The sequence below is a fragment of the Pseudophryne corroboree genome, chromosome 3, assembly GCF_028390025.1.
Source record: "Pseudophryne corroboree isolate aPseCor3 chromosome 3, aPseCor3.hap2, whole genome shotgun sequence".
Classification (NCBI taxonomy): Eukaryota; Metazoa; Chordata; class Amphibia; order Anura; family Myobatrachidae; genus Pseudophryne; species Pseudophryne corroboree.
This window is the reverse complement of record NC_086446.1, coordinates 454,470,219-454,497,859: the sequence shown is the minus strand read 5'-3', so window position 1 is coordinate 454,497,859 and position 27,641 is coordinate 454,470,219. Positions and strand designations below refer to the sequence as shown.

Genomic DNA, 27,641 nt, shown 5'->3' with positions numbered 1-27,641 from the left:
TCATAGAATTTGGGGGTCATTTTGATCCCAAAGTATTATTAACCTCAAAAACCATAATTTACACTCATTTTCAGTCTATTCTGAATACCTCACACCTCACAATATTATTTTTAGTCCTAAAATTTGCACCGAGGTCGCTGTGTGAGTAAGATAAGCGACCCTAGTGGCCGACACAAACACCGGGCCCATCTAGGAGTGGCACTGCAGTGTCACGCAGGATGTCCCTTCCAAAAAACCCTCCCCAAACAGCACATGACGCAAAGAAAAAAAGAGGCGCAATGAGGTAGCTGTGTGAGTAAGATTAGCGACCCTAGTGGCCGACACAAACACCGGGCCCATCTAGGAGTGGCACTGCAGTGTCACGCAGGATGGCCCTTCCAAAAAACCCTCCCCAAACAGCACATGACGCAAAGAAAAAAAGAGGCGCAATGAGGTAGCTGTGTGAGTAAGATTAGCGACCCTAGTGGCCGACACAAACACCGGGCCCATCTAGGAGTGGCACTGCAGTGTCACGCAGGATGGCCCTTCCAAAAAACCCTCCCCAAACAGCACATGACGCAAAGAAAAAAAGAGGCGCAATGAGGTAGCTGTGTGAGTAAGATTAGCGACCCTAGTGGCCGACACAAACACCGGGCCCATCTAGGAGTGGCACTGCAGTGTCACGCAGGATGTCCCTTCCAAAAAACCCTCCCCAAACAGCACATGACGCAAAGAAAAAAAGAGGCGCAATGAGGTAGCTGACTGTGTGAGTAAGATTAGCGACCCTAGTGGCCGACACAAACACCGGGCCCATCTAGGAGTGGCACTGCAGTGTCACGCAGGATGTCCCTTCCAAAAAACCCTCCCCAATCAGCACATGATGCAAAGAAAAAGAAAAGAAAAAAGAGGTGCAAGATGGAATTGTCCTTGGGCCCTCCCACCCACCCTTATGTTGTATAAACAAAACAGGACATGCACACTTTAACCAACCCATCATTTCAGTGACAGGGTCTGCCACACGACTGTGACTGATATGACGGGTTGGTTTGGACCCCCCCCAAAAAAGAAGCAATTAATCTCTCCTTGCACAAACTGGCTCTACAGAGGCAAGATGTCCACCTCATCTTCACCCTCCGATATATCACCGTGTACATCCCCCTCCTCACAGATTATCAATTCGTCCCCACTGGAATCCACCATCTCAGCTCCCTGTGTACTTTGTGGAGGCAATTGCTGCTGGTCAATGTCTCCGCGGAGGAATTGATTATAATTCATTTTAATGAACATCATCTTCTCCACATTTTCTGGATGTAACCTCGTACGCCGATTGCTGACAAGGTGAGCGGCGGCACTAAACACTCTTTCGGAGTACACACTTGTGGGAGGGCAACTTAGGTAGAATAAAGCCAGTTTGTGCAAGGGCCTCCAAATTGCCTCTTTTTCCTGCCAGTATAAGTACGGACTGTGTGACGTGCCTACTTGGATGCGGTCACTCATATAATCCTCCACCATTCTATCAATGTTGAGAGAATCATATGCAGTGACAGTAGACGACATGTCCGTAATCGTTGTCAGGTCCTTCAGTCCGGACCAGATGTCAGCATCAGCAGTCGCTCCAGACTGCCCTGCATCACCGCCAGCGGGTGGGCTCGGAATTCTGAGCCTTTTCCTCGCACCCCCAGTTGCGGGAGAATGTGAAGGAGGAGATGTTGACAGGTCGCGTTCCGCTTGACTTGACAATTTTGTCACCAGCAGGTCTTTCAACCCCAGCAGACCTGTGTCTGCCGGAAAGAGAGATCCAAGGTAGGCTTTAAATCTAGGATCGAGCACGGTGGCCAAAATGTAGTGCTCTGATTTCAACAGATTGACCACCCGTGAATCCTTGTTAAGCGAATTAAGGGCTGCATCCACAAGTCCCACATGCCTAGCGGAATCGCTCCCTTTTAGCTCCTTCTTCAATGCCTCCAGCTTCTTCTGCAAAAGCCTGATGAGGGGAATGACCTGACTCAGGCTGGCAGTGTCTGAACTGACTTCACGTGTGGCAAGTTCAAAGGGCATCAGAACCTTGCACAACGTTGAAATCATTCTCCACTGCACTTGAGACAGGTGCATTCCACCTACTATATCGTGCTCAATTGTATAGGCTTGAATGGCCTTTTGCTGCTCCTCCAACCTCTGAAGCATATAGAGGGTTGAATTCCACCTCGTTACCACTTCTTGCTTCAGATGATGGCAGGGCAGGTTCAGTAGTTTTTGGTGGTGCTCCAGTTTTCTGTACGTGGTGCCTGTACGCCGAAAGTGTCCCGCAATTCTTCTGGCCACCGACAGCATCTCTTGCACGCCCCTGTCGTTTTTTAAAAAATTCTGCACCACCAAATTCAAGGTATGTGCAAAACATGGGACGTGCTGGAATTGGCCCAGATTTAATGCACACACAATATTGCTGGCGTTGTCCGATGCCACAAATCCACAGGAGAGTCCAATTGGGGTAAGCCATTCCGCGATGATCTTCCTCAGTTGCCGTAAGAGGTTTTCAGCTGTGTGCGTATTCTGGAAAGCGGTGATACAAAGCGTAGCCTGCCTAGGAAAGAGTTGGCGTTTGCGAGATGCTGCTACTGGTGCCGCCGCTGCTGTTCTTGCGGCGGGAGTCCATACATCTACCCAGTGGGCTGTCACAGTCATATAGTCCTGACCCTGCCCTGCTCCACTTGTCCACATGTCCGTGGTTAAGTGGACATTGGGTACAGCTGCATTTTTTAGGACACTGGTGACTCTTTTTCTGAGGTCTGTGTACATTTTCGGTATCGCCTGCCTAGAGAAATGGAACCTAGATGGTATTTGGTACCGGGGACACAGTACCTCCAACAAGTCTCTAGTTGGCTCTGCAGTAATGATGGATACCGGAACCACGTTTCTCACCACCCAGGATGCCAAGGCCTCAGTTATCCGCTTTGCAGTAGGATGACTGCTGTGATATTTCATCTTCCTCGCAAAGGACTGTTGAACAGTCAATTGCTTACTGGAAGTAGTACAAGTGGGCTTACGACTTCCCCTCTGGGATGACCATCGACTCCCAGCGGCAACAACAGCAGCGCCAGCAGCAGTAGGCGTTACACGCAAGGATGCATCGGAGGAATCCCAGGCAGGAGAGGACTCGTCAGAATTGCCAGTGACATGGCCTGCAGGACTATTGGCATTCCTGGGGAAGGAGGAAATTGACACTGAGGGAGTTGGTGGGGTGGTTTGCGTGAGCTTGGTTACAAGAGGAAGGGATTTACTGGTCAGTGGACTGCTTCCGCTGTCACCCAAAGTTTTTGAACTTGTCACTGACTTATTATGAATGCGCTGCAGGTGACGTATAAGGGAGGATGTTCCGAGGTGGTTAACGTCCTTACCCCTACTTATTACAGCTTGACAAAGGGAACACACGGCTTGACACCTGTTGTCCGCATTTCTGGTGAAATACCTCCACACCGAAGAGCTGATTTTTTTGGTATTTTCACCTGGCATGTCAACGGCCATATTCCTCCCACGGACAACAGGTGTCTCCCCGGGTGCCTGACTTAAACAAACCACCTCACCATCAGAATCCTCCTGGTCAATTTCCTCCCCAGCGCCAGCAACACCCATATCCTCCTCATCCTGGTGTACTTCAACACTGACATCTTCAATCTGACTATCAGGAACTGGACTGCGGGTGCTCCTTCCAGCACTTGCAGGGGGCGTGCAAATGGTGGAAGGCGCATGCTCTTCACGTCCAGTGTTGGGAAGGTCAGGCATCGCAACCGACACAATTGGACTCTCCTTGTGGATTTGGGATTTCAAAGAACGCACAGTTCTTTGCGGTGCTTTTGCCAGCTTGAGTCTTTTCAGTTTTCTAGCGAGAGGCTGAGTGCTTCCATCCTCATGTGAAGCTGAACCACTAGCCATGAACATAGGCCAGGGCCTCAGCCGTTCCTTGCCACTCCGTGTGGTAAATGGCATATTGGCAAGTTTACGCTTCTCCTCCGACAATTTTATTTTAGGTTTTGGAGTCCTTTTTTTACTGATATTTGGTGTTTTGGTTTTGACATGCTCTGTACTATGCCATTGGGCATCGGCCTTGGCAGACGACGTTGCTGGCATTTCATCGTCTCGGCCATGACTAGTGGCAGCAGCTTCAGCACGAGGTGGAAGTGGATCTTGATCTTTCCCTAATTTTGGAACCTCAACATTTTTGTTCTCCATATTTTAATAGGCACAACTAAAAGGCACCTCAGGTAAACAATGGAGATGGATGGATTGGATACTAGTATACAATTATGGACGGGCTGCCGAGTGCCGACACAGAGGTAGCCACAGCCGTGAACTACCGCACTGTACTGTGTCTGCTGCTAATATAGACTGGTTGATAAAGAGATAGTATACTCGTAACTAGTATGTATGTATAAAGAAAGAAAAAAAAACCACGGTTAGGTGGTATATACAATTATGGACGGGCTGCCGAGTGCCGACACAGAGGTAGCCACAGCCGTGAACTACCGCACTGTACTGTGTCTGCTGCTAATATATAGACTGGTTGATAAAGAGATAGTATACTCGTAACTAGTATGTATGTATAAAGAAAGAAAAAAAAACCACGGTTAGGTGGTATATACAATTATGGACGGGCTGCCGAGTGCCGACACAGAGGTAGCCACAGCCGTGAACTACCGCACTGTACTGTGTCTGCTGCTAATATAGACTGGTTGATAAAGAGATAGTATACTCGTAACTAGTATGTATGTATAAAGAAAGAAAAAAAAACCACGGTTAGGTGGTATATACAATTATGGACGGGCTGCCGAGTGCCGACACAGAGGTAGCCACAGCCGTGAACTACCGCACTGTACTGTGTCTGCTGCTAATATATAGACTGGTTGATAAAGAGATAGTATACTCGTAACTAGTATGTATGTATAAAGAAAGAAAGAAAAACCACGGTTAGGTGGTATATACAATTATGGACGGGCTGCCGAGTGCCGACACAGAGGTAGCCACAGCCGTGAACTACCGCACTGTACTGTGTCTGCTGCTAATATATAGACTGGTTGATAAAGAGATAGTATACTCGTAACTAGTATGTATGTATAAAGAAAGAAAAAAAAACCACGGTTAGGTGGTATATACAATTATGGACGGGCTGCCGAGTGCCGACACAGAGGTAGCCACAGCCGTGAACTACCGCACTGTACTGTGTCTGCTGCTAATATATAGACTGGTTGATAAAGAGATAGTATACTCGTAACTAGTATGTATGTATAAAGAAAGAAAAAAAAACCACGGTTAGGTGGTATATACAATTATGGACGGGCTGCCGAGTGCCGACACAGAGGTAGCCACAGCCGTGAACTACCGCACTGTACTGTGTCTGCTGCTAATATATAGACTGGTTGATAAAGAGATAGTATACTCGTAACTAGTATGTATGTATAAAGAAAGAAAAAAAAACCACGGTTAGGTGGTATATACAATTATGGACGGGCTGCCGAGTGCCGACACAGAGGTAGCCACAGCCGTGAACTACCGCACTGTACTGTGTCTGCTGCTAATATATAGACTGGTTGATAAAGAGATAGTATACTCGTAACTAGTATGTATGTATAAAGAAAGAAAAAAAAACCACGGTTAGGTGGTATATACAATTATGGACGGGCTGCCGAGTGCCGACACAGAGGTAGCCACAGCCGTGAACTACCGCACTGTACTGTGTCTGCTGCTAATATAGACTGGTTGATAAAGAGATAGTATACTCGTAACTAGTATGTATGTATAAAGAAAGAAAAAAAAACCACGGTTAGGTGGTATATACAATTATGGACGGGCTGCCGAGTGCCGACACAGAGGTAGCCACAGCCGTGAACTACCGCACTGTACTGTGTCTGCTGCTAATATATAGACTGGTTGATAAAGAGATAGTATACTCATAACTAGTATGTATGTATAAAGAAAGAAAAAAAAACCACGGTTAGGTGGTATATACAATTATGGACGGGCTGCCGAGTGCCGACACAGAGGTAGCCACAGCCGTGAACTACCGCACTGTACTGTGTCTGCTGCTAATATATAGACTGGTTGATAAAGAGATAGTATACTCGTAACTAGTATGTATGTATAAAGAAAGGAAAAAAAAACCACGGTTAGGTGGTATATACAATTATGGACGGGCTGCCGAGTGCCGACACAGAGGTAGCCACAGCCGTGAACTACCGCACTGTACTGTGTCTGCTGCTAATATAGACTGGTTGATAAAGAGATAGTATACTACTAATATTATATACTGGTGGTCAGGTCACTGGTCACTAGTCACACTGGCAGTGGCACTCCTGCAGCAAAAGTGTGCACTGTTTAATTTTAATATAATATTATGTACTCCTGGCTCCTGCTATAACCTATAACTGGCACTGCAGTAGTGCTCCCCAGTCTCCCCCACAATTATAAGCTGTGTGAGCTGAGCAGTCAGACAGATATATAATATATATAGATGATGCAGCACACTGGCCTGAGCCTGAGCAGTGCACACAGATATGGTATGTGACTGACTGAGTCACTGTGTGTATCGCTTTTTTCAGGCAGAGAACGGATATATTAAATAAACTGCACTGTGTGTCTGGTGGTCACTCACTATATAATATATTATGTACTCCTGGCTCCTGCTATAACCTATAACTGGCACGGCAGTAGTGCTCCCCAGTCTCCCCCACAATTATAAGCTGTGTGAGCTGAGCAGTCAGACAGATATATATAATATTATATATAGATAATAGATGATGCAGCACACTGGCCTGAGCCTGAGCAGTGCACACAGATATGGTATGTGACTGAGTCACTGTGTGCTGTGTATCGCTTTTTTCAGGCAGAGAACGGATTATAAATAAAAGTGGTGGTCACTGGTCACTATCAGCAAAACTCTGCACTGTACACTACTGAGTACTCCTAATGCTCCCCAAAATTAGTAAATCAAGTGTCTCTCTAATCTATTCTAATTCTAAACGGAGAGGACGCCAGCCACGTCCTCTCCCTATCAATCTCAATGCACGTGTGAAAATGGCGGCGAGGCGCGGCTCCTTATATAGAATCCGAGTCTCGCGATAGAATCCGAGCCTCGCGAGAATCCGACAGCGTCATGATGACGTTCGGGCGCGCTCGGGTTAACCGAGCAAGGCGGGAAGATCCGAGTCGCTCGGACCCGTGAAAAAAAACATGAAGTTCTGGCGGGTTCGGATTCAGAGAAACCGAACCCGCTCATCTCTACTTTTTATACGCAACTTACATACACAATACAATGGTAACTGTAATCTCATTGTCCATTGGACACAGGGATGTGTCTATACATTACAGAAGAGGTCATAGGTGGATTTGAATAGATGGGCGATGTCTTTCCCCAACTGCTCTTGTGGGTGGTATCCTCTGGATTCCCGCCGCATACATAATATACAGTAAATACAGTTAATATCTATATTCTACTTTTGCACATAACTATACGCAGGAACATGCAATCTTTCTCTAACCAACACCGGAATGTTACCCTCAAAATACCCTACAGCTGGATACTAGACATCACCTTCCAACCTTTATCTGACCCTTCCTATCATGCAAAGGCGAATCTCTTAGTCCAGGAACTGTTTAAACTATTAATAATTGCTGATGTGGTGTAGGGGAGTTGTATCTAAAATGTACACTATTTGGGTTAAATATGTAATGTTCTAATAACCCTCTACGCGCTCACAAACTCCGCCGTAAATACCCATATCACGCGCATGATCGCCGGAGCGATCCTACGCAAATTGCGGATATGTGCACGCACGGAGGACTGAGTGCACGAGCAGCGGGCATGTGCATGGGGTTAGTACAAGGCATATGCATTACAATATTTTTCGACTTTAACAGTCCACCCTTTGGCAGTCAACAATAACTGCCACTATCTAAACATTAAACAGAAAAATATACAATACAATATCTACAGATAGTTGGATAAAAATATACAATACATTATCCATAAAATGATTGGATGGTAGGAGGAGAGGAGTAGGCGGGAAATGTATGACCTAGTGGGATAGTAAAAGCATGTATGTATGAAATCCATGTCTGAGAGGCATGTATCATCGTGCCGTATATGTTCTAGATAAGCTTCGAGGTATTGCGAAGTATACATTAAATCCTTCTCATCCCGTATTAAGGGTCTGTAAGTGGGCCAACAAACACTACCGAGCTCTTTTCGGCTTCTCGTTCCAACAAATGGGGTGCACATTTAGTTGATGATACATGGAGGGGGAACACATGTGAATGCTAATATATGTATATATATATCCCCTGTCGGCTATGTGTGTCACTACCTGAAGGTTGTAGAGATGAAGATAAGACACGTATCACAAATACAATCACATAACATTTGTGCAATCGTTCTTGGGTGTTGATCGGAGTCTTTTCTGGATGGGTGTATTTTTGCTGAGAGTGTTCATCAAAGTCTTTTCTGGATGGGTGTATTTTTGCTGAGAGAAAAACAGAGGAATAACGGGTGAAAGAAACGGACCGTGGAATCACGTTTTATCACAACATTGTCTCTATTGATGGGTCATAAATTAAATCAGTTGCTGTAACAATGCCCCCGCTCCTCAAACTCATCACTTTGGTACCGCGCTTGCGCCGCGTTAAAATTTGAACACACCTAAATATCAAACCAATCATTATGACAACTCCCAGGATACAAAGGAGAAATTTTCCTACACTCACGATAACATTTTGAGCCCATTCTCCTAAACCTGAGAACCAATTGCGTGGGTTCAACCATGAGACCCAGCCGGTCAGTTCATTACTCACAGCCGTAAGGGTAAGGTTGTGTCTCCTCCGGAACTCCCACTTCAATTGCAAGATATCGTCCATCTTTAAATCTATGACCTCGGTTGGGTCATCAGTGCTGTTTGTGATGTACGTGCAGCACTTCACACCATACTGAGTTGTTAAGGTGACACAGTACCTGCCTGTCACCGCTGTGATATAATTTAGAATCATCCTGTGCTAGATCAGTTCCGTTTTGTAAGCTTGCAACTCCCTCCCTGTATACCTGAAGGTGTCATCATACATCTCGGTGATATTATCTATCAGGTTCGCTAGCGCATGAATATACCTATAATTTATAATTCCTCTGGCGGTACGGGTGATCTAACGCGAGTAGGAATTGAATCCCGGTGGATTCGTGGATCAAATCAGAGGCTTCGTGCTCTGTCCTATCTATAAGGTGTCTCTTAACGATGTGTTCATAGTGAGTGTGAGTGTAAGGAGCTTGAGCATTGCGGTGAACGTCTTTCATCTTATTATGGGTTATGGTCATACCTTCTGGCAACACTCTTCCAATGTAACACAATCCCTCTGAGTTTGGGGCAAGCCACTTATACGCCTTCCTGCCGCATATGAAATATGCATCATCGGGGAGAACATATGGGACAGAATATGAAATTACCATATTGCAAACCTTCCAAGTGAAAAATCCTATCCCTAACTCTCTCATCTGTTCAGTACACGTATCAGGCTGTATGATATGCGCACAGTACCCTGGTGATACTTCTCCAACCCGCATGGTCCTACTTCCTAGAGTATACCTGTACCGAAAATACCTTCCACCGTCGGCTATTTGGCGTATAAGTTCAGAGTCTACGGGCATTCTGTCGGCTCTGTGTGAAAATGCCATGGTTTGGTTATTCCATGTCACTTCCCAATTTCCCGGCTTTCGGGAATTGGAAATGTTGAAACATACTAAGGATCTATCCACATGATATTGGTGGAGCTTCAAACTAGGGGGCCTAGAAATATTAAATTTCTTGTCCACCGGTCTCCCACCCCTTAATTCAAGTACCTCATCTATTGTTAAAGGATACGGTACTAGTCCTGACTTGCTCTGACCTTGAGGTACTTGTGAGCACACCCAGCATTCTGTTTGGTTTAAAACCTTACCCACTAATGAGTGATAATCACTCAATGGATGACGGTCCATGTTGATATTAAGGCTGGACTGACATCTCTGGATGCACCCGTCCTCAACTATGTTTTCACAGTTTCTACAAATACAATTTTCCTCAGCCAATAACCCTTCACAGCGCCTCCTAGTTTCTTGACTACCAGATAATTTTCTGATACTCGCCTTTGCTCGGTGGATGTGTTGCTCTTGGAATTCTATCAATCCGTCCTTGTCATCAGAACCCATTCCAGATCCTTTCTCGACCTCTCTGGTACTCTCACCAAAACAGACTGCTCTGGTCAACAACAGGGTCAACAGGAAAACCCGGAATGCAGTCTCTTGGGGTAAGTCCATCTTGTTAAGGGGAGAGAAAAAGGAGCAAGGAAGGGGGGGAAAGGAGGGTAATGGGAGATGGAGAAAATAATAAAAAGGAAAAAGAAATTTGGTGCGACAACCGCCTCTGGTCTTGTAGTTCTCTGTGCTCAGGTGCCGTGACAACAGTCCTGCCTCTCAACCTTCCCGGAACAGGCACTCCAGTGATACGATTTCCTCTACACTCTGCTCTTTGTCACGGGCTCTCTCTGGGTCAGCGACCTTCTTACAGTGGGACGAGTGGACCCAAGTCTCTCTCTCGGCAACCTTTAATGCTGTCATGCTGGTTAGTAAGACTTGGTACGGTCCTTCCCACCTGTCAATGAGGCAACCTGAGCGTAGAAAATTTTGAATCATTACATAATCCCCAGGTTTAATGTCATGACAATTACTGTTTGGTAGGTCAGGAATCACCAGCTTTAGATTTCTGTTTTGATTTCTCAACTGCTGGCTCATCTTAACCATATATTTTACAGTCACCTCATTATTGCATTTCAAATCATCCCGGGGGTCAATCATTACATGGGGTTGTCGACCAAAAAGAATCTCAAAGGGTGATAGGTTAAGGGGGGACCTGGGAGTGGTTCTGATGCTGTACAATACAAGTGGCAAAGCTTCTGGCCATAACAATCCAGTTTCAGCCATCACTTTGCTCAGCTTGTTCTTAATAGTGCTGTTTACTCTTTCCACTTTCGCACTTGCCTGTGGGCGGTACGGAGTATGCAGCTTACTATTAATTCCCATCAGTTTGCACATAACCTGAAAAACTTCACCTGTAAAATGGGTACCCCTATCGCTTTCAATTATCCTAGGGATACCATATCTGCACACAAATTCCTGCACAATTTTCTTTGCAGTGAACGTAGCAGTATTTGTGGCAGCGGGGAACGCTTCTGCCCAATTTGAAAACACGTCAATACAAACTAACACATATTTTAAATTTCTGCAGGGTGGCAACTGTATGAAATCAATTTGTATTACCTGAAAAGGGCCGTCTGTCAGCGGGATATGGGATGGTTCTGTTGGTATTGACTTTCCAATATTTTTCCTCAAGCAGATACGACATGTCATTGCTCTCTTACCCGCATGAGAAGAGAATCCTGGCGCACACCAGTAGTCTCTCACCAGCTTACACATACCCTCTTTGCCCAGATGAGTCAGACCGTGTGCCGCCTCAGCTAAGCTTGGAAGATATGCTCTGGGGGCTACTGGCTTACCCTGTCCATCTGTCCAGAGTCCTGAGGACTCCTGGCCATATCCTTTTGACCTCCAGACTGCCCTTTCCTGTGGAGAACACAAATTTTGCATTTCACTTAATTTTTGTGTGTTGACGGCATTGAATACCATCAGTTGTGTTATATCTGTCTGTATGGGGGTGCTGGCTGCTGATTTAGCAGCTTCGTCTGCCCGTCTGTTACCAAGTGACACTGGGTCTTGACTGTAAGTGTGGGCTTTGCACTTGATAACAGCCACTCTGTCAGGTTCCTGTATTGCTGTTAGAAGCCTTTTTATATGGGATGCATGCGCTACAGGTGTGCCAGCTGCCGTCATGAAATTTCTGAGGCGCCATAGGGCCCCGAAATCATGCACTACTCCAAAGGCATACCTAGAATCTGTATATATATTGGCTGACTTACCCTTAGCCAATTCACACGCTCTGGTTAGGGCGACCAGCTCAGCAACTTGTGCTGAGTGCGGTGGGCCCAGGGGTTCAGCTTCTATGATACCTTTGTCATCTACGACTGCGTATCCAGTACACAAGTCTCCCGAGTCCGTCTGTCTGTGGCAACTACCGTCAGTGTAAAAAGTAAAATCTACGCCTTCCAGTGGGTTGTCACTAATGTCGGGTCTTGCAGTGAAAGTTTGGTTCAGATATTCCATACAATCATGTGTGTCAGTGTCTGTACTAAATCCTCCTTCACCATCAGTCTCATCCTCCACCCTTTGTGCCTGTCCAGGCACACCTGGGAGATAAGTTGCAGGATTTAGTGCGCTGCATCTATTTATGGTGATGTTTACAGGTGCCATTAGTGCTAATTCCCACCTTGTAAACCGTGCTGATGAGACATGTCTGGTTTGGGCAGAGTTCAGTAAGGCTGATACTGCATGAGGTGTATGGATGGTCAGGTTGTGTCCCAACACTACATCTTCACTTTTACTCACTAGCAAGGCTATCGCTGCAACACTTCGCAAGCATGTGGGGAGAGACCGTGCTACGGTGTCCAACTGTGCACTGTAGTAAGCTACTGGCCTGCTGGCATTAACATGTCTCTGGGTTAGGACACCTGCCGCACACCCAGCACTTTCCGTACCGTACAACTCAAAAGGTTTCCCATAATCTGGAATGCCTAATGCAGGTGCCTGTGATAGGCATTGTTTTAAGTCTCTCAAATGCCAGTTCGGACTCATCTGTGTGAGAGATCCGATCTGGTTTGTTCGAGGAGACCATTTCCTGCAAAGGTAAAGCCAGTATGGAGAACCCTGGGATCCAGTTTCGGCAGTACCCACACATTCCAAGGAAAGTGCGGATCTGCTGCTGGGTTTGTGGCAGAGTCATGTCACGAATCGCCTGTATTCTATCAGCGGTGAGGTGTCTCAGTCCTTGTGTCAAGCAATGTCCCAAATATTTTACCTTGGTCTGGCACAACTGTAACTTATCCTTTGAAACCTTGTGTCCCGTATTAGAACGGTGAAACAGAAGTTGTTTCGTGTCTTTCAAGGACGACTCAAGTGAATCTGAACACAGCAGTAAGTCATCTACATACTGTATTAAAACTGATTTGCTCTCAGGTTGAAAGGATTGTAAACAGTCATGCAAAGCCTGGGAGAAAATACTTGGGCTGTCAATGAAACCTTGGGGTAGGCGAGTCCAGGTGTACTGTACTCCCCTGTATGTAAATGCAAACAAATATTGGCTGTCAGGGTGCAGAGGGACCGAAAAGAAAGCAGAACAGAGGTCAATGACAGTGAAAAATTTTGCAGTAGGGGGAATTTGCATGAGGATGACAGCTGGATTTGGCACTACGGGGAATTGGCTCTCAACTATCTTGTTTATCCCCCTTAGATCCTGCACTAGCCTGTAACCCCTCCCCCCACTCTTTTTCACAGGGAAGATGGGACTATTGGCAGTGCTGGACGTCCTAACTAGGATGCCCTGTTGTAGCAAGCGCTCTATGACTGGGTACACTCCTAATTCCACCTCTGGCTTCAGAGGATACTGTGGGATTTTTGGAGCTATCCTACCATCTTTTACTTGCACTACTACAGGAGCTACATTTGCCATCAATCCAGTGTCTTGTCCATCTTTGGTCCAGAGGGATTCCGGTATCTGGGAGATCATTTCCTCTACCTTGGATGGACACCTGTCTATAACAGCAGAGTGTGACATTAACCTTTGTGGGGTGTCTAACATATCCTGCACTTCTTGAACGTGGTTCTCGGGTATATCTAAGAAGACACCCTCAGGAGTACAATATATGGCACACCTCATCTTACACAATAAATCTCTCCCAAGTAGATTAGTCGGAGCCGATGCAGCTAGCAAAAAGGAGTGCTTGGTCTGCAAAGGCCCTATCGTAATCTCCGCTGGTCTACTTAAAGGGTAGTGTTGCACTACTCCTGTTACCCCCATTGCTGAAATTGTTTTACCCGTGGTTTTCATACCTACCGTTGAATTTAACACTGACCTGGCAGCACCTGTATCTACAAGGAAAGGTAGTGATCTACCAGCTACATCAACTGTAACCTCGGGTTCATTTCCAAGGCTAGCAATCAACTTCACTGGCTGCAAACTACAGGTGTGGCCTAATCTCTATTGTATGTTGTGACCCTCCCGCAGCGCGCTGGCAGCTACAATATGTGAGGGGGGTAGCTGAGAATTTCCAGAGGTCTGCCAGTCCCTCCTAGATGGGTACCTCCTTGTTTCCCCTGCATGTGGCTCATAATTCCTCCTGTGCGATCCCTGATCCCAATTACGTGTGTTATGCTGTGAGTCATGTTCTGGTCTAGGGGGTCGATATACGTTATGTGTGCTTTTATAATTACAGTTCCGTGCGTAATGTCCTTCCCTCTTGCAATTATAACATTTCACTACATACGACTTACCATCAGGGGTCTGGGGTTTTGGCTGATGTGGCTTCGTTGTCAGGGCTTTGATACTTACGGTCATCAGCTTATCCCCCTGTGACTCCCTGTGCTTAATGATGTTCCGATCGTGCTCGATAGCGGACTCTCTTAATGCAGCCACCAAAATACCTCTCCAGTTAGGTTGAGTGGTTTGTACCCTTGTTCTCAACGTTTCTTTCAAGCCGTCCATTAATATGGACACAGCTACCTCTCTATGATGTACATTTTCCTTAATGTCCTCAACCCCAGTGTATCTAGCCATTTCCTGCAGTGCTCGATGGAAATATTCAGAAGCAGTTTCACCTTCTTTTTGTCTTATGGAAAAGTTTTTATTCCACTTGACAACAGTAGGGAAATATACCCCTAACTGCATATTGATCTGTTTTACATTCTCCTAAGTGTATTCATCAGTGAGAGGTACTTCTGCGTCTAATTTACAATCAGCAATGAATTTCACAGGGTCAATATTGGAGGGCAAACATGCCCGTAGCACTGTCCGCCAATCTTTGTTTGTGGGTTCGGTGGCGTTACCTAGTTCTCTAATAAACCTCTGACATGCGGCTAGATCCTTTCTGGGATCGGGAAATTCAGACATAATTGTCCTCAATTCTGTCCGGGACCAAGGACAATGCATAGCAATGTTCCTGACGGGAGTGATTCCCTGAGCGTCAGTCTTCCCATTGGGGACTGCGATCACCCTGAGAGGATTTAGTTCAATTACATCATTCTGGATTGCTTCTACAATGTGAGGTGCAATTGTCTCTGCATAATGTACTGTACCGTACTTACCTGTGGACACGACCTCACCTGTCCCTCTGCTAGGGGCCTTTGCTACTGTTCTTACTGGTTGGGCCGTGCCCACTTGTGTGTCTTGTATGGTGGCTGCTAGAGAGAGTGCCGATATCGTGCTGGGCTCATCTTCTTGCTCGCAGTCCTGAGGGAAGTTTAAGATGGGATACAACTTGCACGGGTTAGCATTAATACATTTATCAAGTTCACTCTTATCATATATTAGTATGCCATTGTCTGTAGCCACTTTCTCCCCTGTAATATACGGTGGTGGTGGTGCAGTTGCAATCAGTTTCCTGCTAGGGTTGGAACCGGCTGCGTGAGCTAGTTCCCTTTGCATATCACTCTCTCGTTGCCATAAATGTAAACAGTTTGAGTGTCTGATCCTTTCTTTTCGGGATTTTAACAGACATATCCTAATCCTTAAATTCTGCAACACCTCTGGATTAAAACTGCCTACCTTAGGGAATGGTTCCCTATCTTCCGCAGTCATACGTTCCCATTCATTGCATAAAACCTCTGCGTGTGATCCATATTTCTCACACATTATGTACCTCGCCGACCCCTTGGGCTGCGGAATATCAACCTGAACCCTGGTTGATCGTCCCTTACTTGAGCAACTGGCCCCCATCTTTTGCAGGTATTGCCTTCTCAGCTAATTCCTACAAAAAAACAAAATACTCAATTATAAGGCAACGGTGAAAGTTCAACGAGTGCTCTCACCCACTCACGCCCACGTTGGCCAATACACCTAAGCACTGTCGTCAGCGCCGGTACGTACCCAACCTTGGGCCCCTGTGTAACCTCTATTTACTGGAAATGTGTGGGAGTGACTTACCCTTCCCAGTAAATATTGGTTGTTGGATATTTCCTGAGTGACCAGTGAAACTCCCTTAAAACAAAAAAAATTGTTACACAAATCACGTTGCGTGTGCTACACCTAGTGCCAATGATCCCGCGATTTTACGCAAAACTCGTAAAAGGGTATCGCGGTGAGCTAAGTATTGCACCCACGAACGCGCGGCCCAATCGCCCAGCGTATAGGTAACTGTTACTTATCCGCCGTGTGACCAATGGAATAGTTTTTCAGGCTGCGTAACCTCAGCCGGAGCGTATCTGAACGGGCCTTTATGGGTTCTACGCCAACCACCTGGGCTGCGCTCTCTACACAAAAACCTCGCTGACCTTTTAGGCCGCGGTATTCAGAGCTTCGCTTGACTTTGTCAGCGGTTTTCTAACTTGGCTGACCTCTTGGTCTGCTGTTATCTACTACTTGCTCCTTTGTACTCTAATCAATGTTAACGTGAGTAAGCCACTCTCATGCCACCAAGTGTCCACTCACCTGGTGTGGTCTCCTACTGGATCCCGAATTCCCTGGGTCCACAAAACCTTTTTGTTTGCACACTCACGCTCGTTCACTCATATACACTTTGCTTTTTCTGTACAGAAAATTAACTTTCATTCAGATAAAACAGTCTTAGTTCCAGAGGTAATACAGTAAAAAAGGTTTTTAAACTAAATATTGGAAAACTGATCAATTTGTGCTATTATCGCGTGGCTACCATATCGCGCCTAAACTAAAACAATGCTATTGTGTGATTTGTACTTAGCGGTCGTACTTTTACGCACGTTGCGTGAACACGCCACGTGTGTATACCTTTACGTTGCGTACGCAGTCCCGTACGCTGTCCGAGACACGTGTACAAAGGCCGTACGTCCGCAGTACTACAAAACCCACACTTCTATAAATGTAAGCGATATTTAACTATAATCGCTTACTGAACACAACACACAGTTTCTACTGTATAAACCTTTACAACTAGGCCAGGCTGCGTGTGCGTCTTACACTTACTTCTTTAACTATTAACTCTATATTTTAACTAAATAGCAACAAATTTTCTCAGTACAGGTCAAAATGAATCTAGTAATCAATGCTTACGGCAATAATGCGAGCAGATATGCAAAGTACAAAATACAGGTGTATGCGTGTGTTGTGTGCGCATTTGGCGCCAAACAGAAATTTCATAGATTTTTAAAATAGCTTTTGCGTTCTTACCTTTCGGATCCCTCCAGCATCCCTTCAAACCATGCAGGGCAGACGCTTATCTAATCAGCACTAGTGTATCCACCGACCAAGAGAAGGCTTACAGGGGATACCTTTCCGCCCTTTGCTGATAGATAAAGTCTGCGTAAACCTGCTACGCTGCGGGTATGAGGAAGAACCGGACGAGCTCCCAATTGATAATGTCGATATTATCTTAGACCGAAAAGCTATACCTCTAGATACACTATTACCGTGGAGCCGCTATGGCCGCTAGACTGAATACAGGTGCTACGCACTTTGTACGCTATTTGCGTACAGAGTCCTGCACGTGGTACATACTTGACGTACACACACCGCGCTGAGTGTACAGAGTACACACAGCGTGCGCACACATAATTGATAACCTTTAAACCTTGTTAATGATACAATGTAATGATTTGATTACACTTTAACCCTTAGCAGCAAAGTACTGCAACGATGTAATACCTTAAACCTTAAGTAGCGCTGACGGTATAAAGCACCCGCAGTGCGTACACCTTATCAATACTTATACACCTTATACAGATAAATACACTTTAAAGCCCTTGCAGGAAAGTGAAGACACAACACTGATTTGTAGTTGAAACCACAGGGTTCTAAAGCCACAGTGGATTATTCCAAAAGGTAAAACAGTACAAATCATACACTACAGGCTAACAAGATAAATCTAAACAGAATAATGGCTACAGAGAATGTACATACGTGAGAATGTTCGCAAGCGCAACCCGGCCGGTCCTCCGCTAGTCAGATAGAAAGCGTTCAGAGTCTTCTGACCGGCCAGGCAACAATGGGCTTTTTATACACAACTTACATACACAATACAATGGTAACTGTAATCTCATTGTCCATTGGACACAGGGATGTGTCTTTACATTACAGAAGAGGTTATAGGTGGATTTGAATAGATGGGCGATGTCTTTCCCCAACTGCTCTTGTGGGTGGTATCCTCTGGATTCCCGCCGCATACATAATATACAGTAAATACAGTTAATATCTATATTCTACTTTTGCACATAACTATATGCAGGAACATGCGATCTTTCTCTAACCAACACCGGAATGTTACCCTCAAAATACCCTACAGCTGGATACTAGACATCACCTTCCAACCTTTATCTGACCCTTCCTATCATGCAAAGGCGAATCTCTTAGTCCAGGAACTGTTTAAACTATTAATACTCGCTGATGTGGTGTAGGGGGAGTTTTATCTAAAATGTACACTATTTGGGTTAAATATGTAATGTTCTAATAACCCTCTACGCGCTCACAAACTCCGCCGTAAATACCCATATCACGCGCATGATCGCCGGAGCGATCCTACGCAAATTGCGGATATGTGCACGCACGGAGGACTGAGTGCACGAGCAGCGGGCATGTGCATGGGGTTAGTACAAGGCATATGCATTACAATATTTTTCGACTTCAACACGGTCAACCGCTGACCGCAAAGTTCCCACCATTGAAAATAATGGAGTGGCATAGTGCTATGCGCCGCCTGAAAGCTAAGACGCGCACAGCCAATCAGGAGAGTGCCACGACGTGGCGCTCCCTGATTGGCTGAAGGGACCCTCTGTGACAGGAGTCACGGGGGGTCCCGGCATTCGGGGAAAGGGGTCCTATGTGTAAACATGGGACCCCTTTCAGTACGTGGATCGGGTTTTGCGTTTTATTATTTTTCCAAGTACGTGAATTACAAACAAGAAGAGGACAGATCTACACTGGATTTTTGTGAGTATAATTTTATTTACAGGTACCCCATGGATTCTACTGGAGAAGAGGACCGAGTCGGCGTGTCAACATAGGTAAGTATGTGTGTGTCGGTGTGCATGTGTGTAATAAAGTTTTACTATCACGGTGTGTGTGTGTGTACTGTTTTTATTTGGGTATTTTTTTGCAGTAGTACTACAGGTACCAGTGGGCCCATTCCCCCCCCCCGTATGCTGGTACTTGTGGTTCTCCAAGTACCAGCTTGCGGGGGAGGCTTGCTGGGACTTGTAGCTCTGCTACAAAAACAATATTCTTTATTTTGTCACTTGGCTATCAGTCTCCCATCCGCCGCCCTTGGATGGGGGGGACAGCCTCGGGCTTCACCCCTGGCCCTTGGGTGGCTGGAGTGGGGGACCCCTTGATTTAAGGGGTCCCCACTCCTCCAGGGTACCCCGGCCAGGGGTGACTAGTTGGGTATTTAATGCCACGGCCGCAGGGACTGGTATAAAAGTGTCCCCCGGCTATGGCATTATCTCTCCAGCTAGTGGAGCCCGGTGCTGGTGTGAAAAATTCGGGTGACCCCTACGTCTTTTGTCCCCCATATTTTTTGCACCAGGACCAGATGCAGAGCCCGGTGCTGGTTGTGAAAATATGGGGGATCCCCTGTCATTTTTCCCCCCGTATTTTTACAACCAGGACCGGCTCAAAGAGCCCAAGGCTGGTTATGCTTAGGAGGGGGGACCCCACGCATTTTTTTTCTTGATTTTTAACCCATTCCCACCCCTTCCCACTGAAAAACATGCTCTGATCTCTCCATATTATTTTAGTCAGGAAAAAAATATATATATATTTTAAAAAATATATTAAATAATACTTGTGGCTCCTAATAGACAAACCAAGTAGATAATCCCTTCTAATATAAATAGATATGCTATTAGCAATTAAAAAAAACACAAAAAAACCACGTTTTTAAAAAAAATTTATTAGATCCCACCAGCAAAATGAGGCGGACTGAAATTGACAAAATGACTGTCGAAAAGCACTGTTGTCGAATCGACATTCTTCAATTGAATATACTTTTGTCGAAAAGCCACATTTTTACCATTGCAGACATGTCGAATTTGACAACTGTCGAATTGCAAAAAGTTGAATTTGAAACGGCTGTTTTTTTGTCGAAAAGTACTGTATTGCGTTGTCGAATCATTTTTTTGTGTTGAAAATGCCCTGTTTTTCGGCATTTGTGGCAATTCGACCGCAATTGCATATGGCCCCATATGTGTATCACGTTTCTATTTTTATTGGCCACACCCAATTTTTGGTGCATGCACACAGTACCACTAAGAATTTTTTCCTACTTGCACCACTTCTCTGACTTTGCATTGGGAACCTGAATGTAGGTCATATGATGCTGCTCTTTCTATGTATTTGTGTATTGTTGTTATGAATACCTTTGTCGATGATGTAGGCCTGGAATAATAATATCCCTGTTACATGCAGCTGGATGAAAATGTAGAACCGCTGCTCCTGGGAGTTTCTCACAGAGGTTTTCGGCTTTTGAAGGAAGTGACTGCAACTGGTATCCAGCAGAATCATTTGAAGACACTTTGCAGTTACAGGTGGGGTGAAGAATGTAGGGAATAATTGGGAGACAAATCTCTTATAATGGGTATCTTAATATATAACTAGTTCCCTTTTATCCTGCAGTTTTGTAGACATCCTCTCCATTGAAATGTCTGGTTCCCGAAACCTGCGCTTTCTCCTTCGTAATGAGGATCTTCTGTTGCACTCTAGTAAAGCTAAGGCACTCAAGTCTTTGGTGGAAATCTTCCTTCAGGAGTTAATAAAGGTGAGAAAGAGGACAATGATGGTCTCCTGAATTTGGAATTCTGTTTCTCAGTGCTCATGTGTTAGGGGGGTATCCAATTAGTCACGGTAATTTACCACTGCTAATTGCATCGCCAAGGGCAATCCTATTAGCCACAATGCCGATGCTTATCATGGGTTTGTTTAACCAAATCTGCGATAAGTGCCTTTTTTTTTCAGCGGACGCAAAAATACATAGGTCTTTGACTTTCCGTGTACCCTATGTTTTTTTGCTCAAAAACATGGGGTTTTCCCCATAACATGAGGATATTTAGAAAAAAAATTATCAAAAAAGTTTTGACAATCACAACCCCCGCCCCCCCCCCCCCAACCACCATTTTTTGCCGTCGCATAATATTCAAGGTTTATTAGATACCTTCTTGTTTAACTGTTTGTTCTCTTAGGATTCAAATCATGTGGTTGCACTCCGTAGCCATATAACTGATGACAAGAGTCTTCTTAACTTCAAGAAGGGTGACATCATCAAAGTTTTGCCAATGGAAGGACTAGAACCAGGTACTTACAGAAGCCACAGAAATGGCATGGTAGTTTTTGTATGATGGACATATCATTAGAATAGTTAATTTCTCTATATGCAGTATGTTTGAAAAGCATGGAATGTCTGCACACAGTGGAAGTCACACTTTGAATGCAGAATAGAAAAGTACAAATACCATTCCATCTAATGAAAACAATTCCATCTGAACGAGACTTCAGCACTTGTTAAGGAACGTGACTATGATTTACATTTGACTTTGTTGTACTTATCTGATTGCTAGTAGTGGAGCGTCAAGGGATGTTTGGTTTTATTCTTTTGTTGCATTCAGAAATGTACAAACATCCTATCCATCAAGTAGGTGTTGACTTCGCTAAGATACACATCGCACTTTAATATCACAACAGTGGGACATGAATGTATGGGTTGTGGTTGCCATAATGACGCCGGGATCCCGGCTGTGAGATGACTGGTGGGGGAGCGAGCGCAACGAAGTTCTAATCTCACTCTATGGGTGTTGTGGACACCCAGGAGTGGGAATAGTCTCTGTTGTTCAGCATGCTGACTGGCGGGCTATTGAGGGTTCAAGATTCCGGCGCCGGTCACATAACCGCATTCCGAATGTATATCTGTCCAATTACACTATCTAGATTTTATATAGCGATACAGAAATGAGTGAGGGAAATTATATTAGTTACAGTATGTTACAGCATTGTATCAAGTGTTATTCCATGTGTACATGTACAGTAGTTATACCATTATATTTACCTCAGGCATAGGTTTACTCTTTGTGGGGGGTTTTTGTATATTATTTGTGTGGCTTTATTTTGTATTTTTGTTGTACATAAACATTTCTAAATAAATAGAGGCGGCAATGGATTAAACTGTTCATTTTAACAATATAAGCTATTTTCTCTAAAGGTGCATACACACGGTGAGATTTTAGCTATCTTCAATTTTGACTGTGCGATATTGACTATGTGATATTGACTATGGGGGTCATTTCGAGTTGTTCGCTCGTTGGCGATTTTCGCTATATTGCGATTAGTCGCTTACTGCGCATGCGCAAGGTTCGCAGAGCGCATGCGCTTAGTTATTTTACACAAAAGTTAGGTATTTTACTCACGGCATAACGAGGATTTTTCATCGTTCGGGTGATCGTACTGTGATTGACAGGAAGTGGGTGTTTCTGGGCGGAAACTGGCCGTTTTCTGGGAGTGTGCGAAAAAACGCTGGCGTTTCTGGGAAAAACGCTGGAGTGTCTGAAGAAATGGGGGAGTGCCTGGGCGAATGCTGGGTGTGTTTGTGACGTCAAACCAGGAACGAAACTGACTGAACTGATCGCAATGGCTGAGTAAGTCTCGAGCTACTCAGAAACTGCTAAGAATTTTCTATTCGCAATTCTCCTAATCTTTCGTTCGCAATTCTGCTATGCTAAGATACACTCCCAGTAGGCGGCGGCTTAGCGTGTGCAATGCTGCTAAAAGCAGCTAGCGAGCGAACAACTCGGAATGAGTGCCTATGTGTGCTTGTGATATTGGCTATGTGAGATTTTGACTAAGTGCCAATTTTGACTATACTTTGTACTAGATAGTAAAAATTTACTTGCCTGCACAGTCTATCTAACCTTGCGATACTGACCCCACGGGACCGCGCATCGGGATCACAAGGTGGCTAACACCTTGTGATTTGCACTAACTTTCCTTGCGATTTTGACTACATAGTCAAAATCGCAAGGATAAATCTCACCGTGTGTACACACCTTAAGTTGAAATTAATTTTATGCATATTTGTATGTATTTCTTCAGCAGCACAAGAACACATACCGACTCACACAGAAGAACAATACATAAATACATACATCCAGCGCAGCCATCGGGGGAGGATTGTGGGAACTGGTGTCCTGGGCCCTTACAGAGAGGGGGGCCCACCCCTGGCTCCTACTGCCAATACCTGGAGAGCTGCACCAGGCTATAAAACAACAGTATGCTGATGCGCAGGGAGGACTTCTTAAATCAAGTCTTCGCTGTGCATCAGCTCTCTGTGAACTGTTCCTGTAGGTCCGCAATGCGAAACCTATATGTAACATCACAATGTATGACATCATATAGGGGTGGAGCGGTGCCGCAGAATGTTTGTTTGTTTTTTTATATGGTGGGGGGGGGGGGGTGTAGGGGCCCTGTCTATTTTGTCAGTCCCGGGCCCCACAATTTCTGATGGCAGCACTGCATGCATTCAATACATATAGCAGGTGCAGCGAATACAGGAGTAAAGGCTGCACTGATCTGACAATCTATGCTGCATCTGCTAATAATTTAATATTCTGCAGGTTGGCAATTTGGTTCTATTGGGGGGCGCTCAGGTATTTTCCCCTCTCGGTATGTGCAACCAGCTGCAGCTCCAGACTATTACAGCATGGGTGAGAAGAGAGACAAATGGGAAAATGGGAGTCGACCGCAAAGAGTTATGAGAACCGTTAGTAAGGAGGTAAGTGTGTGGCAAACTAGTGTTAAACTGGAGCATAACTGGATTACATGCTTGTATGCTAAAATGCAACATATTATATGGCTTATTCCCTCTCGTTATCTCGGCCTTCATTGCTTGTGACTAGTCCTCTAATATTGTGTCTAATCCTACAGAGTGGTCAGTTGAGTGATGAGATCATCCCTACAAGCAGTCCTTCACCGCAGCCCAGCAATGAAGCACATTACACCATGATAGAGTTTGCTCTGAAGTATTTTCGGGAAGCACAAGCAATGTGAGTATATACTGAAATCTTAAAATACAGTATTAAAGGCGGTTTTGTTGGAATATGTGTTGCAGATGGCATGACCAGAGGCAGATTTAGGGGTCAGGCACCCCCATATAACATCATTGCCCTCTTCTTTTTGGGGCCAGCCTGGATGCCTCAAGATCACTAAAGTAGCATCGAACCTCGCCCCACTACCACCTCCAGGACCACAATTTGCTGCTCATTGCTCCACTCCTGTCAGTTGCAAAATGAAGTATTTAAAAAAAATTGGTTGTAATGACAAAGAAAAAGAATCACCTGGCCTCATCAGCCTGGTTTTCCGCCCCCCCTGCAAGTGCCGGCCCTAGTGGGAAATCCAACACTGGGCATGACAGACTAAACGTACACACCAGCAATGTCCTGAAGTCACTGAACAGCCCAGTACAGGGGAGTGGTTTATTTAGCAGTCACTTGACTGTACAGCCGTACTTAGTTATGCATGTAACAAGCTCTCAGCATGGAGCGGAGCACACAAGCCAATGACTGTATATGGACAGCGGTGCAGGATGCAAGTGCTGAACAACACTATAGATGCTGTATAGAACAGGGTCTCATTGAGCTAAGTGGAATATGTGTGTCCCAATGTGGTGCTCTAACATAGTGACAAGATGGCGCAACTTATGCGCAAAAGTAAAGATGGCGGACATCTTGGTTAGGGACCAGGAACAGACTAGGCTACCAGTAGTATGGGACAGTTCCCATTGGGCCGGTCCTGTGCCCCCGCCTATTCATAACTGTATGCTGTGACCTGATTGGGCAGCGTTCGGAGCTTCAGTGCATGTACAGAATCTCATTGTATCAGTGGCAGCTACAGAACTGTGGGAGACAGTGGAGGCGGTTGACACTGGGTGTCCTGATAGTCCATTGTACCTGGAGTGGTTCCACTTCTGTGCCCTGGAGGCAGAGAGGAGTCTTTTGCAGTTGCTGTATAGTAGCCTACAGACTGGGAGTGCATACCCTCCAACATTTTACACACAAAAATCGGTACAAATTCTAAAAGGGGGCGTGGCCACAGGTAAAGGGACATGGCCATGTCCCTTTTCCTATACTTTCAATGGAAGTTTGGAGAGCCAAAAATCGGTACAGACCATAAAAAAAATGTACTGTACCTGCCAAAAAGGTACAATTGGAGGGTATGGGAGTGGTGGGTCAGATACATGGTAAACAACACCGCCCAACAGTATAGTGCAGTGTAAGGGCTCCGATAATGTGTATATGGGGTGAGGATATGATAGGTTGGTGGTTATACAGTGACTATAGCAGCAGGGTCAGGTCAGTGATTACTGCTGGGTGTGGAGGTCTGAGACAAGACAGATTACTGTCCACCCTCAGCATGCTGCTCTGTTACACAACTCTACTCCCCATATTATGTACACCTGTACTACTACTCCCATCATTCTCAGCTGCTAACTCCCACACTTGTATGGTATAAGTGTCTCAGTGTGAGTGCAGGGGCTGTTATCCACTATGTAGGATGTAGGGCACTCCGCTATACCAATACTACTCCCCTGTATTAATATGGTATGTGTGATATTAATATAATGCGAGTGTGTGTCATGGTAACTCGCAATGTGTGTGCTTGTAATACTATTAAAAAAAATAAAAAAATTATATACACGCACGCACACACACACACACACACACACACACACACACACACACACACACACACACACACACACACACACACACACACACACACACACACACACACACACACACACACTCTCGTATATGCCTGTGTGTGTGTTTGCTTGATGGTGTTTATCTAATATTTATGTTATGGCATTAATACAATACGTGTGTAGGTGTTATTAATATAATGTGTTTGTGTGATGTTGTTGTTAATATTATTATTATTATGTGTGTTATGGTACTGTAGAGTTAGTGTGTGTGTGTGTGTGTGTGTGTGTGTGTGTGTGTGTGTGTGTGTGTGTGTGTTCAACAAGTTTAACATAGAATCGCAATATCCTCCAACGATTACATGATTATATGCAAATTATTGTTGTTGTTTTTTGTTTTTGTTTTTCATTTTATGATACCTTCTGGTAAAATAACAGATGTACTGTATAAAAATAGTTTCAAACCAATGTATGCCCTTAGACAAAGCTATAAACACCCCACGACACCAAAATGTGCAGTCTAATGACTATTATGTAGATTTTTTTTTTATATTTTAGTTAAATATGTAATTTGTGCTGTAAATTCGGACCTAAAGGACTAAGTCATGTAAACTTTTTACTCTGCAGGCTTGGCTGGAAGGGAATGGCTGCAGAAGGAAAGAAACCGATTGAGTTGGTGCAACACACAAAGGTAATAAACTATATACTACAAAAGACTTCCACTGTTGTAGCATATCTACTCTTTATACTTTATACTCTTAATACTTATACTGCTATCTCCAACAGACACCATGGTCCTACCAACCATTACCAAAACTACCATTAATCATTACACACAGGTCAGTGCATTCCCAAGGCCACAGCCTTTCATATGCCACAATCATCCCCATAATGCCACCTCCAATACTCGCTACCACGCTTTCTACAGTGCCACCTCCAACACATGCTGCACCCCTCACACAGTGCCACCTCCAACACATACCACCACTCACCTTACAATTCCCTCTCCGATACTTGCTACCGCCCTTCCCACATTGCCACCTCCAACACATACCACCACTCACCTCACAAGGGGGGTCATTCCGAGTTGATCGCTAGCTGCCGTTCGCAGCGCAGCGATCAGGCAAATAATCGGCACTTCTGCACATGCGTGAAGTACTTTCACAAAAGCCGATGCAGTTTCACACAAGCTCTAGCAAAGCTTTTCAGTCACACTGCTGATCAGTGAGTGATTGACAGGAATGGGGCGTTTCTGGGAGGTAACTGACCATTTTCCGGGAGTGTGCTGAAAAACGCAGATGTGTCAGATACAAACGCAGACGTGCCTGGAGAAATGGGGGCTGTCCGAACGCAGGGCGTGTTCGTGACGTCAAAAGAGGAACTAAATAGTCTGAAGTGATTGCAAGGAAGGAGTAGGTCTGCAGCTACTCAGAAACTGCTTGAAAAATGTTGGTGCTGTTCTGCGATCCTTTCGTTCGCACTTCTGCTAAGCTAAGATACACTCCCAGAGGGCAGCGGCTTAGCGTTTGCACTGCTGCTAAAAGCAGCTAGCGAGTGATCAACTCAGGATGAGGGCCAATGCCCTCTCCAATACGCACTACAACCCTTCCCACAGTGCCACCTCCAACACATACCACCACTCACCTCACAATGCCCTCTCCAATACTCACTACCACCCTTTCCACATTGCCGCCTCCAACACATACCACCACTCACCTCACAATGCCCTCTCCAATACTCACTACCGCCCTGTCCACATTGCTGCCTCCAACACATACCACCACTCACCTCACAATGCCCTCTCCATGGGTTTGGTGGGGTTGTATGTTCTCTGTGTGTAA

At 45.2% G+C, this 27,641-nt stretch overlaps 2 protein-coding genes across 2 annotated transcripts in view; both read left to right on the top strand.

Moving 5' to 3' along the window:
• The window catches only part of LOC135057305 (unconventional myosin-XVB-like), a 66,997-nt gene extending 46,328 nt beyond the window's left edge, over positions 1 to 20,669 (top strand). The window contains exon 26 of the mRNA XM_063963195.1: positions 20,526 to 20,669. Coding sequence (XP_063819265.1) covers positions 20,526 to 20,669 — 144 coding nt within the window. The remainder of the gene's footprint in view (positions 1 to 20,525) is intronic.
• A 66-nt stretch (positions 20,670 to 20,735) lies between these two features.
• The window catches only part of LOC135057896 (unconventional myosin-XVB-like), a 92,243-nt gene continuing 85,337 nt past the window's right edge, over positions 20,736 to 27,641 (top strand). Inside the window, exons 1-5 of the mRNA XM_063963615.1 lie at positions 20,736 to 20,874; positions 21,296 to 21,407; positions 23,717 to 23,874; positions 24,027 to 24,145; positions 26,428 to 26,491. Coding sequence (XP_063819685.1) covers positions 20,758 to 20,874; positions 21,296 to 21,407; positions 23,717 to 23,874; positions 24,027 to 24,145; positions 26,428 to 26,491 — 570 coding nt within the window. The 5' untranslated portion in view covers positions 20,736 to 20,757. The remainder of the gene's footprint in view (positions 20,875 to 21,295; positions 21,408 to 23,716; positions 23,875 to 24,026; positions 24,146 to 26,427; positions 26,492 to 27,641) is intronic.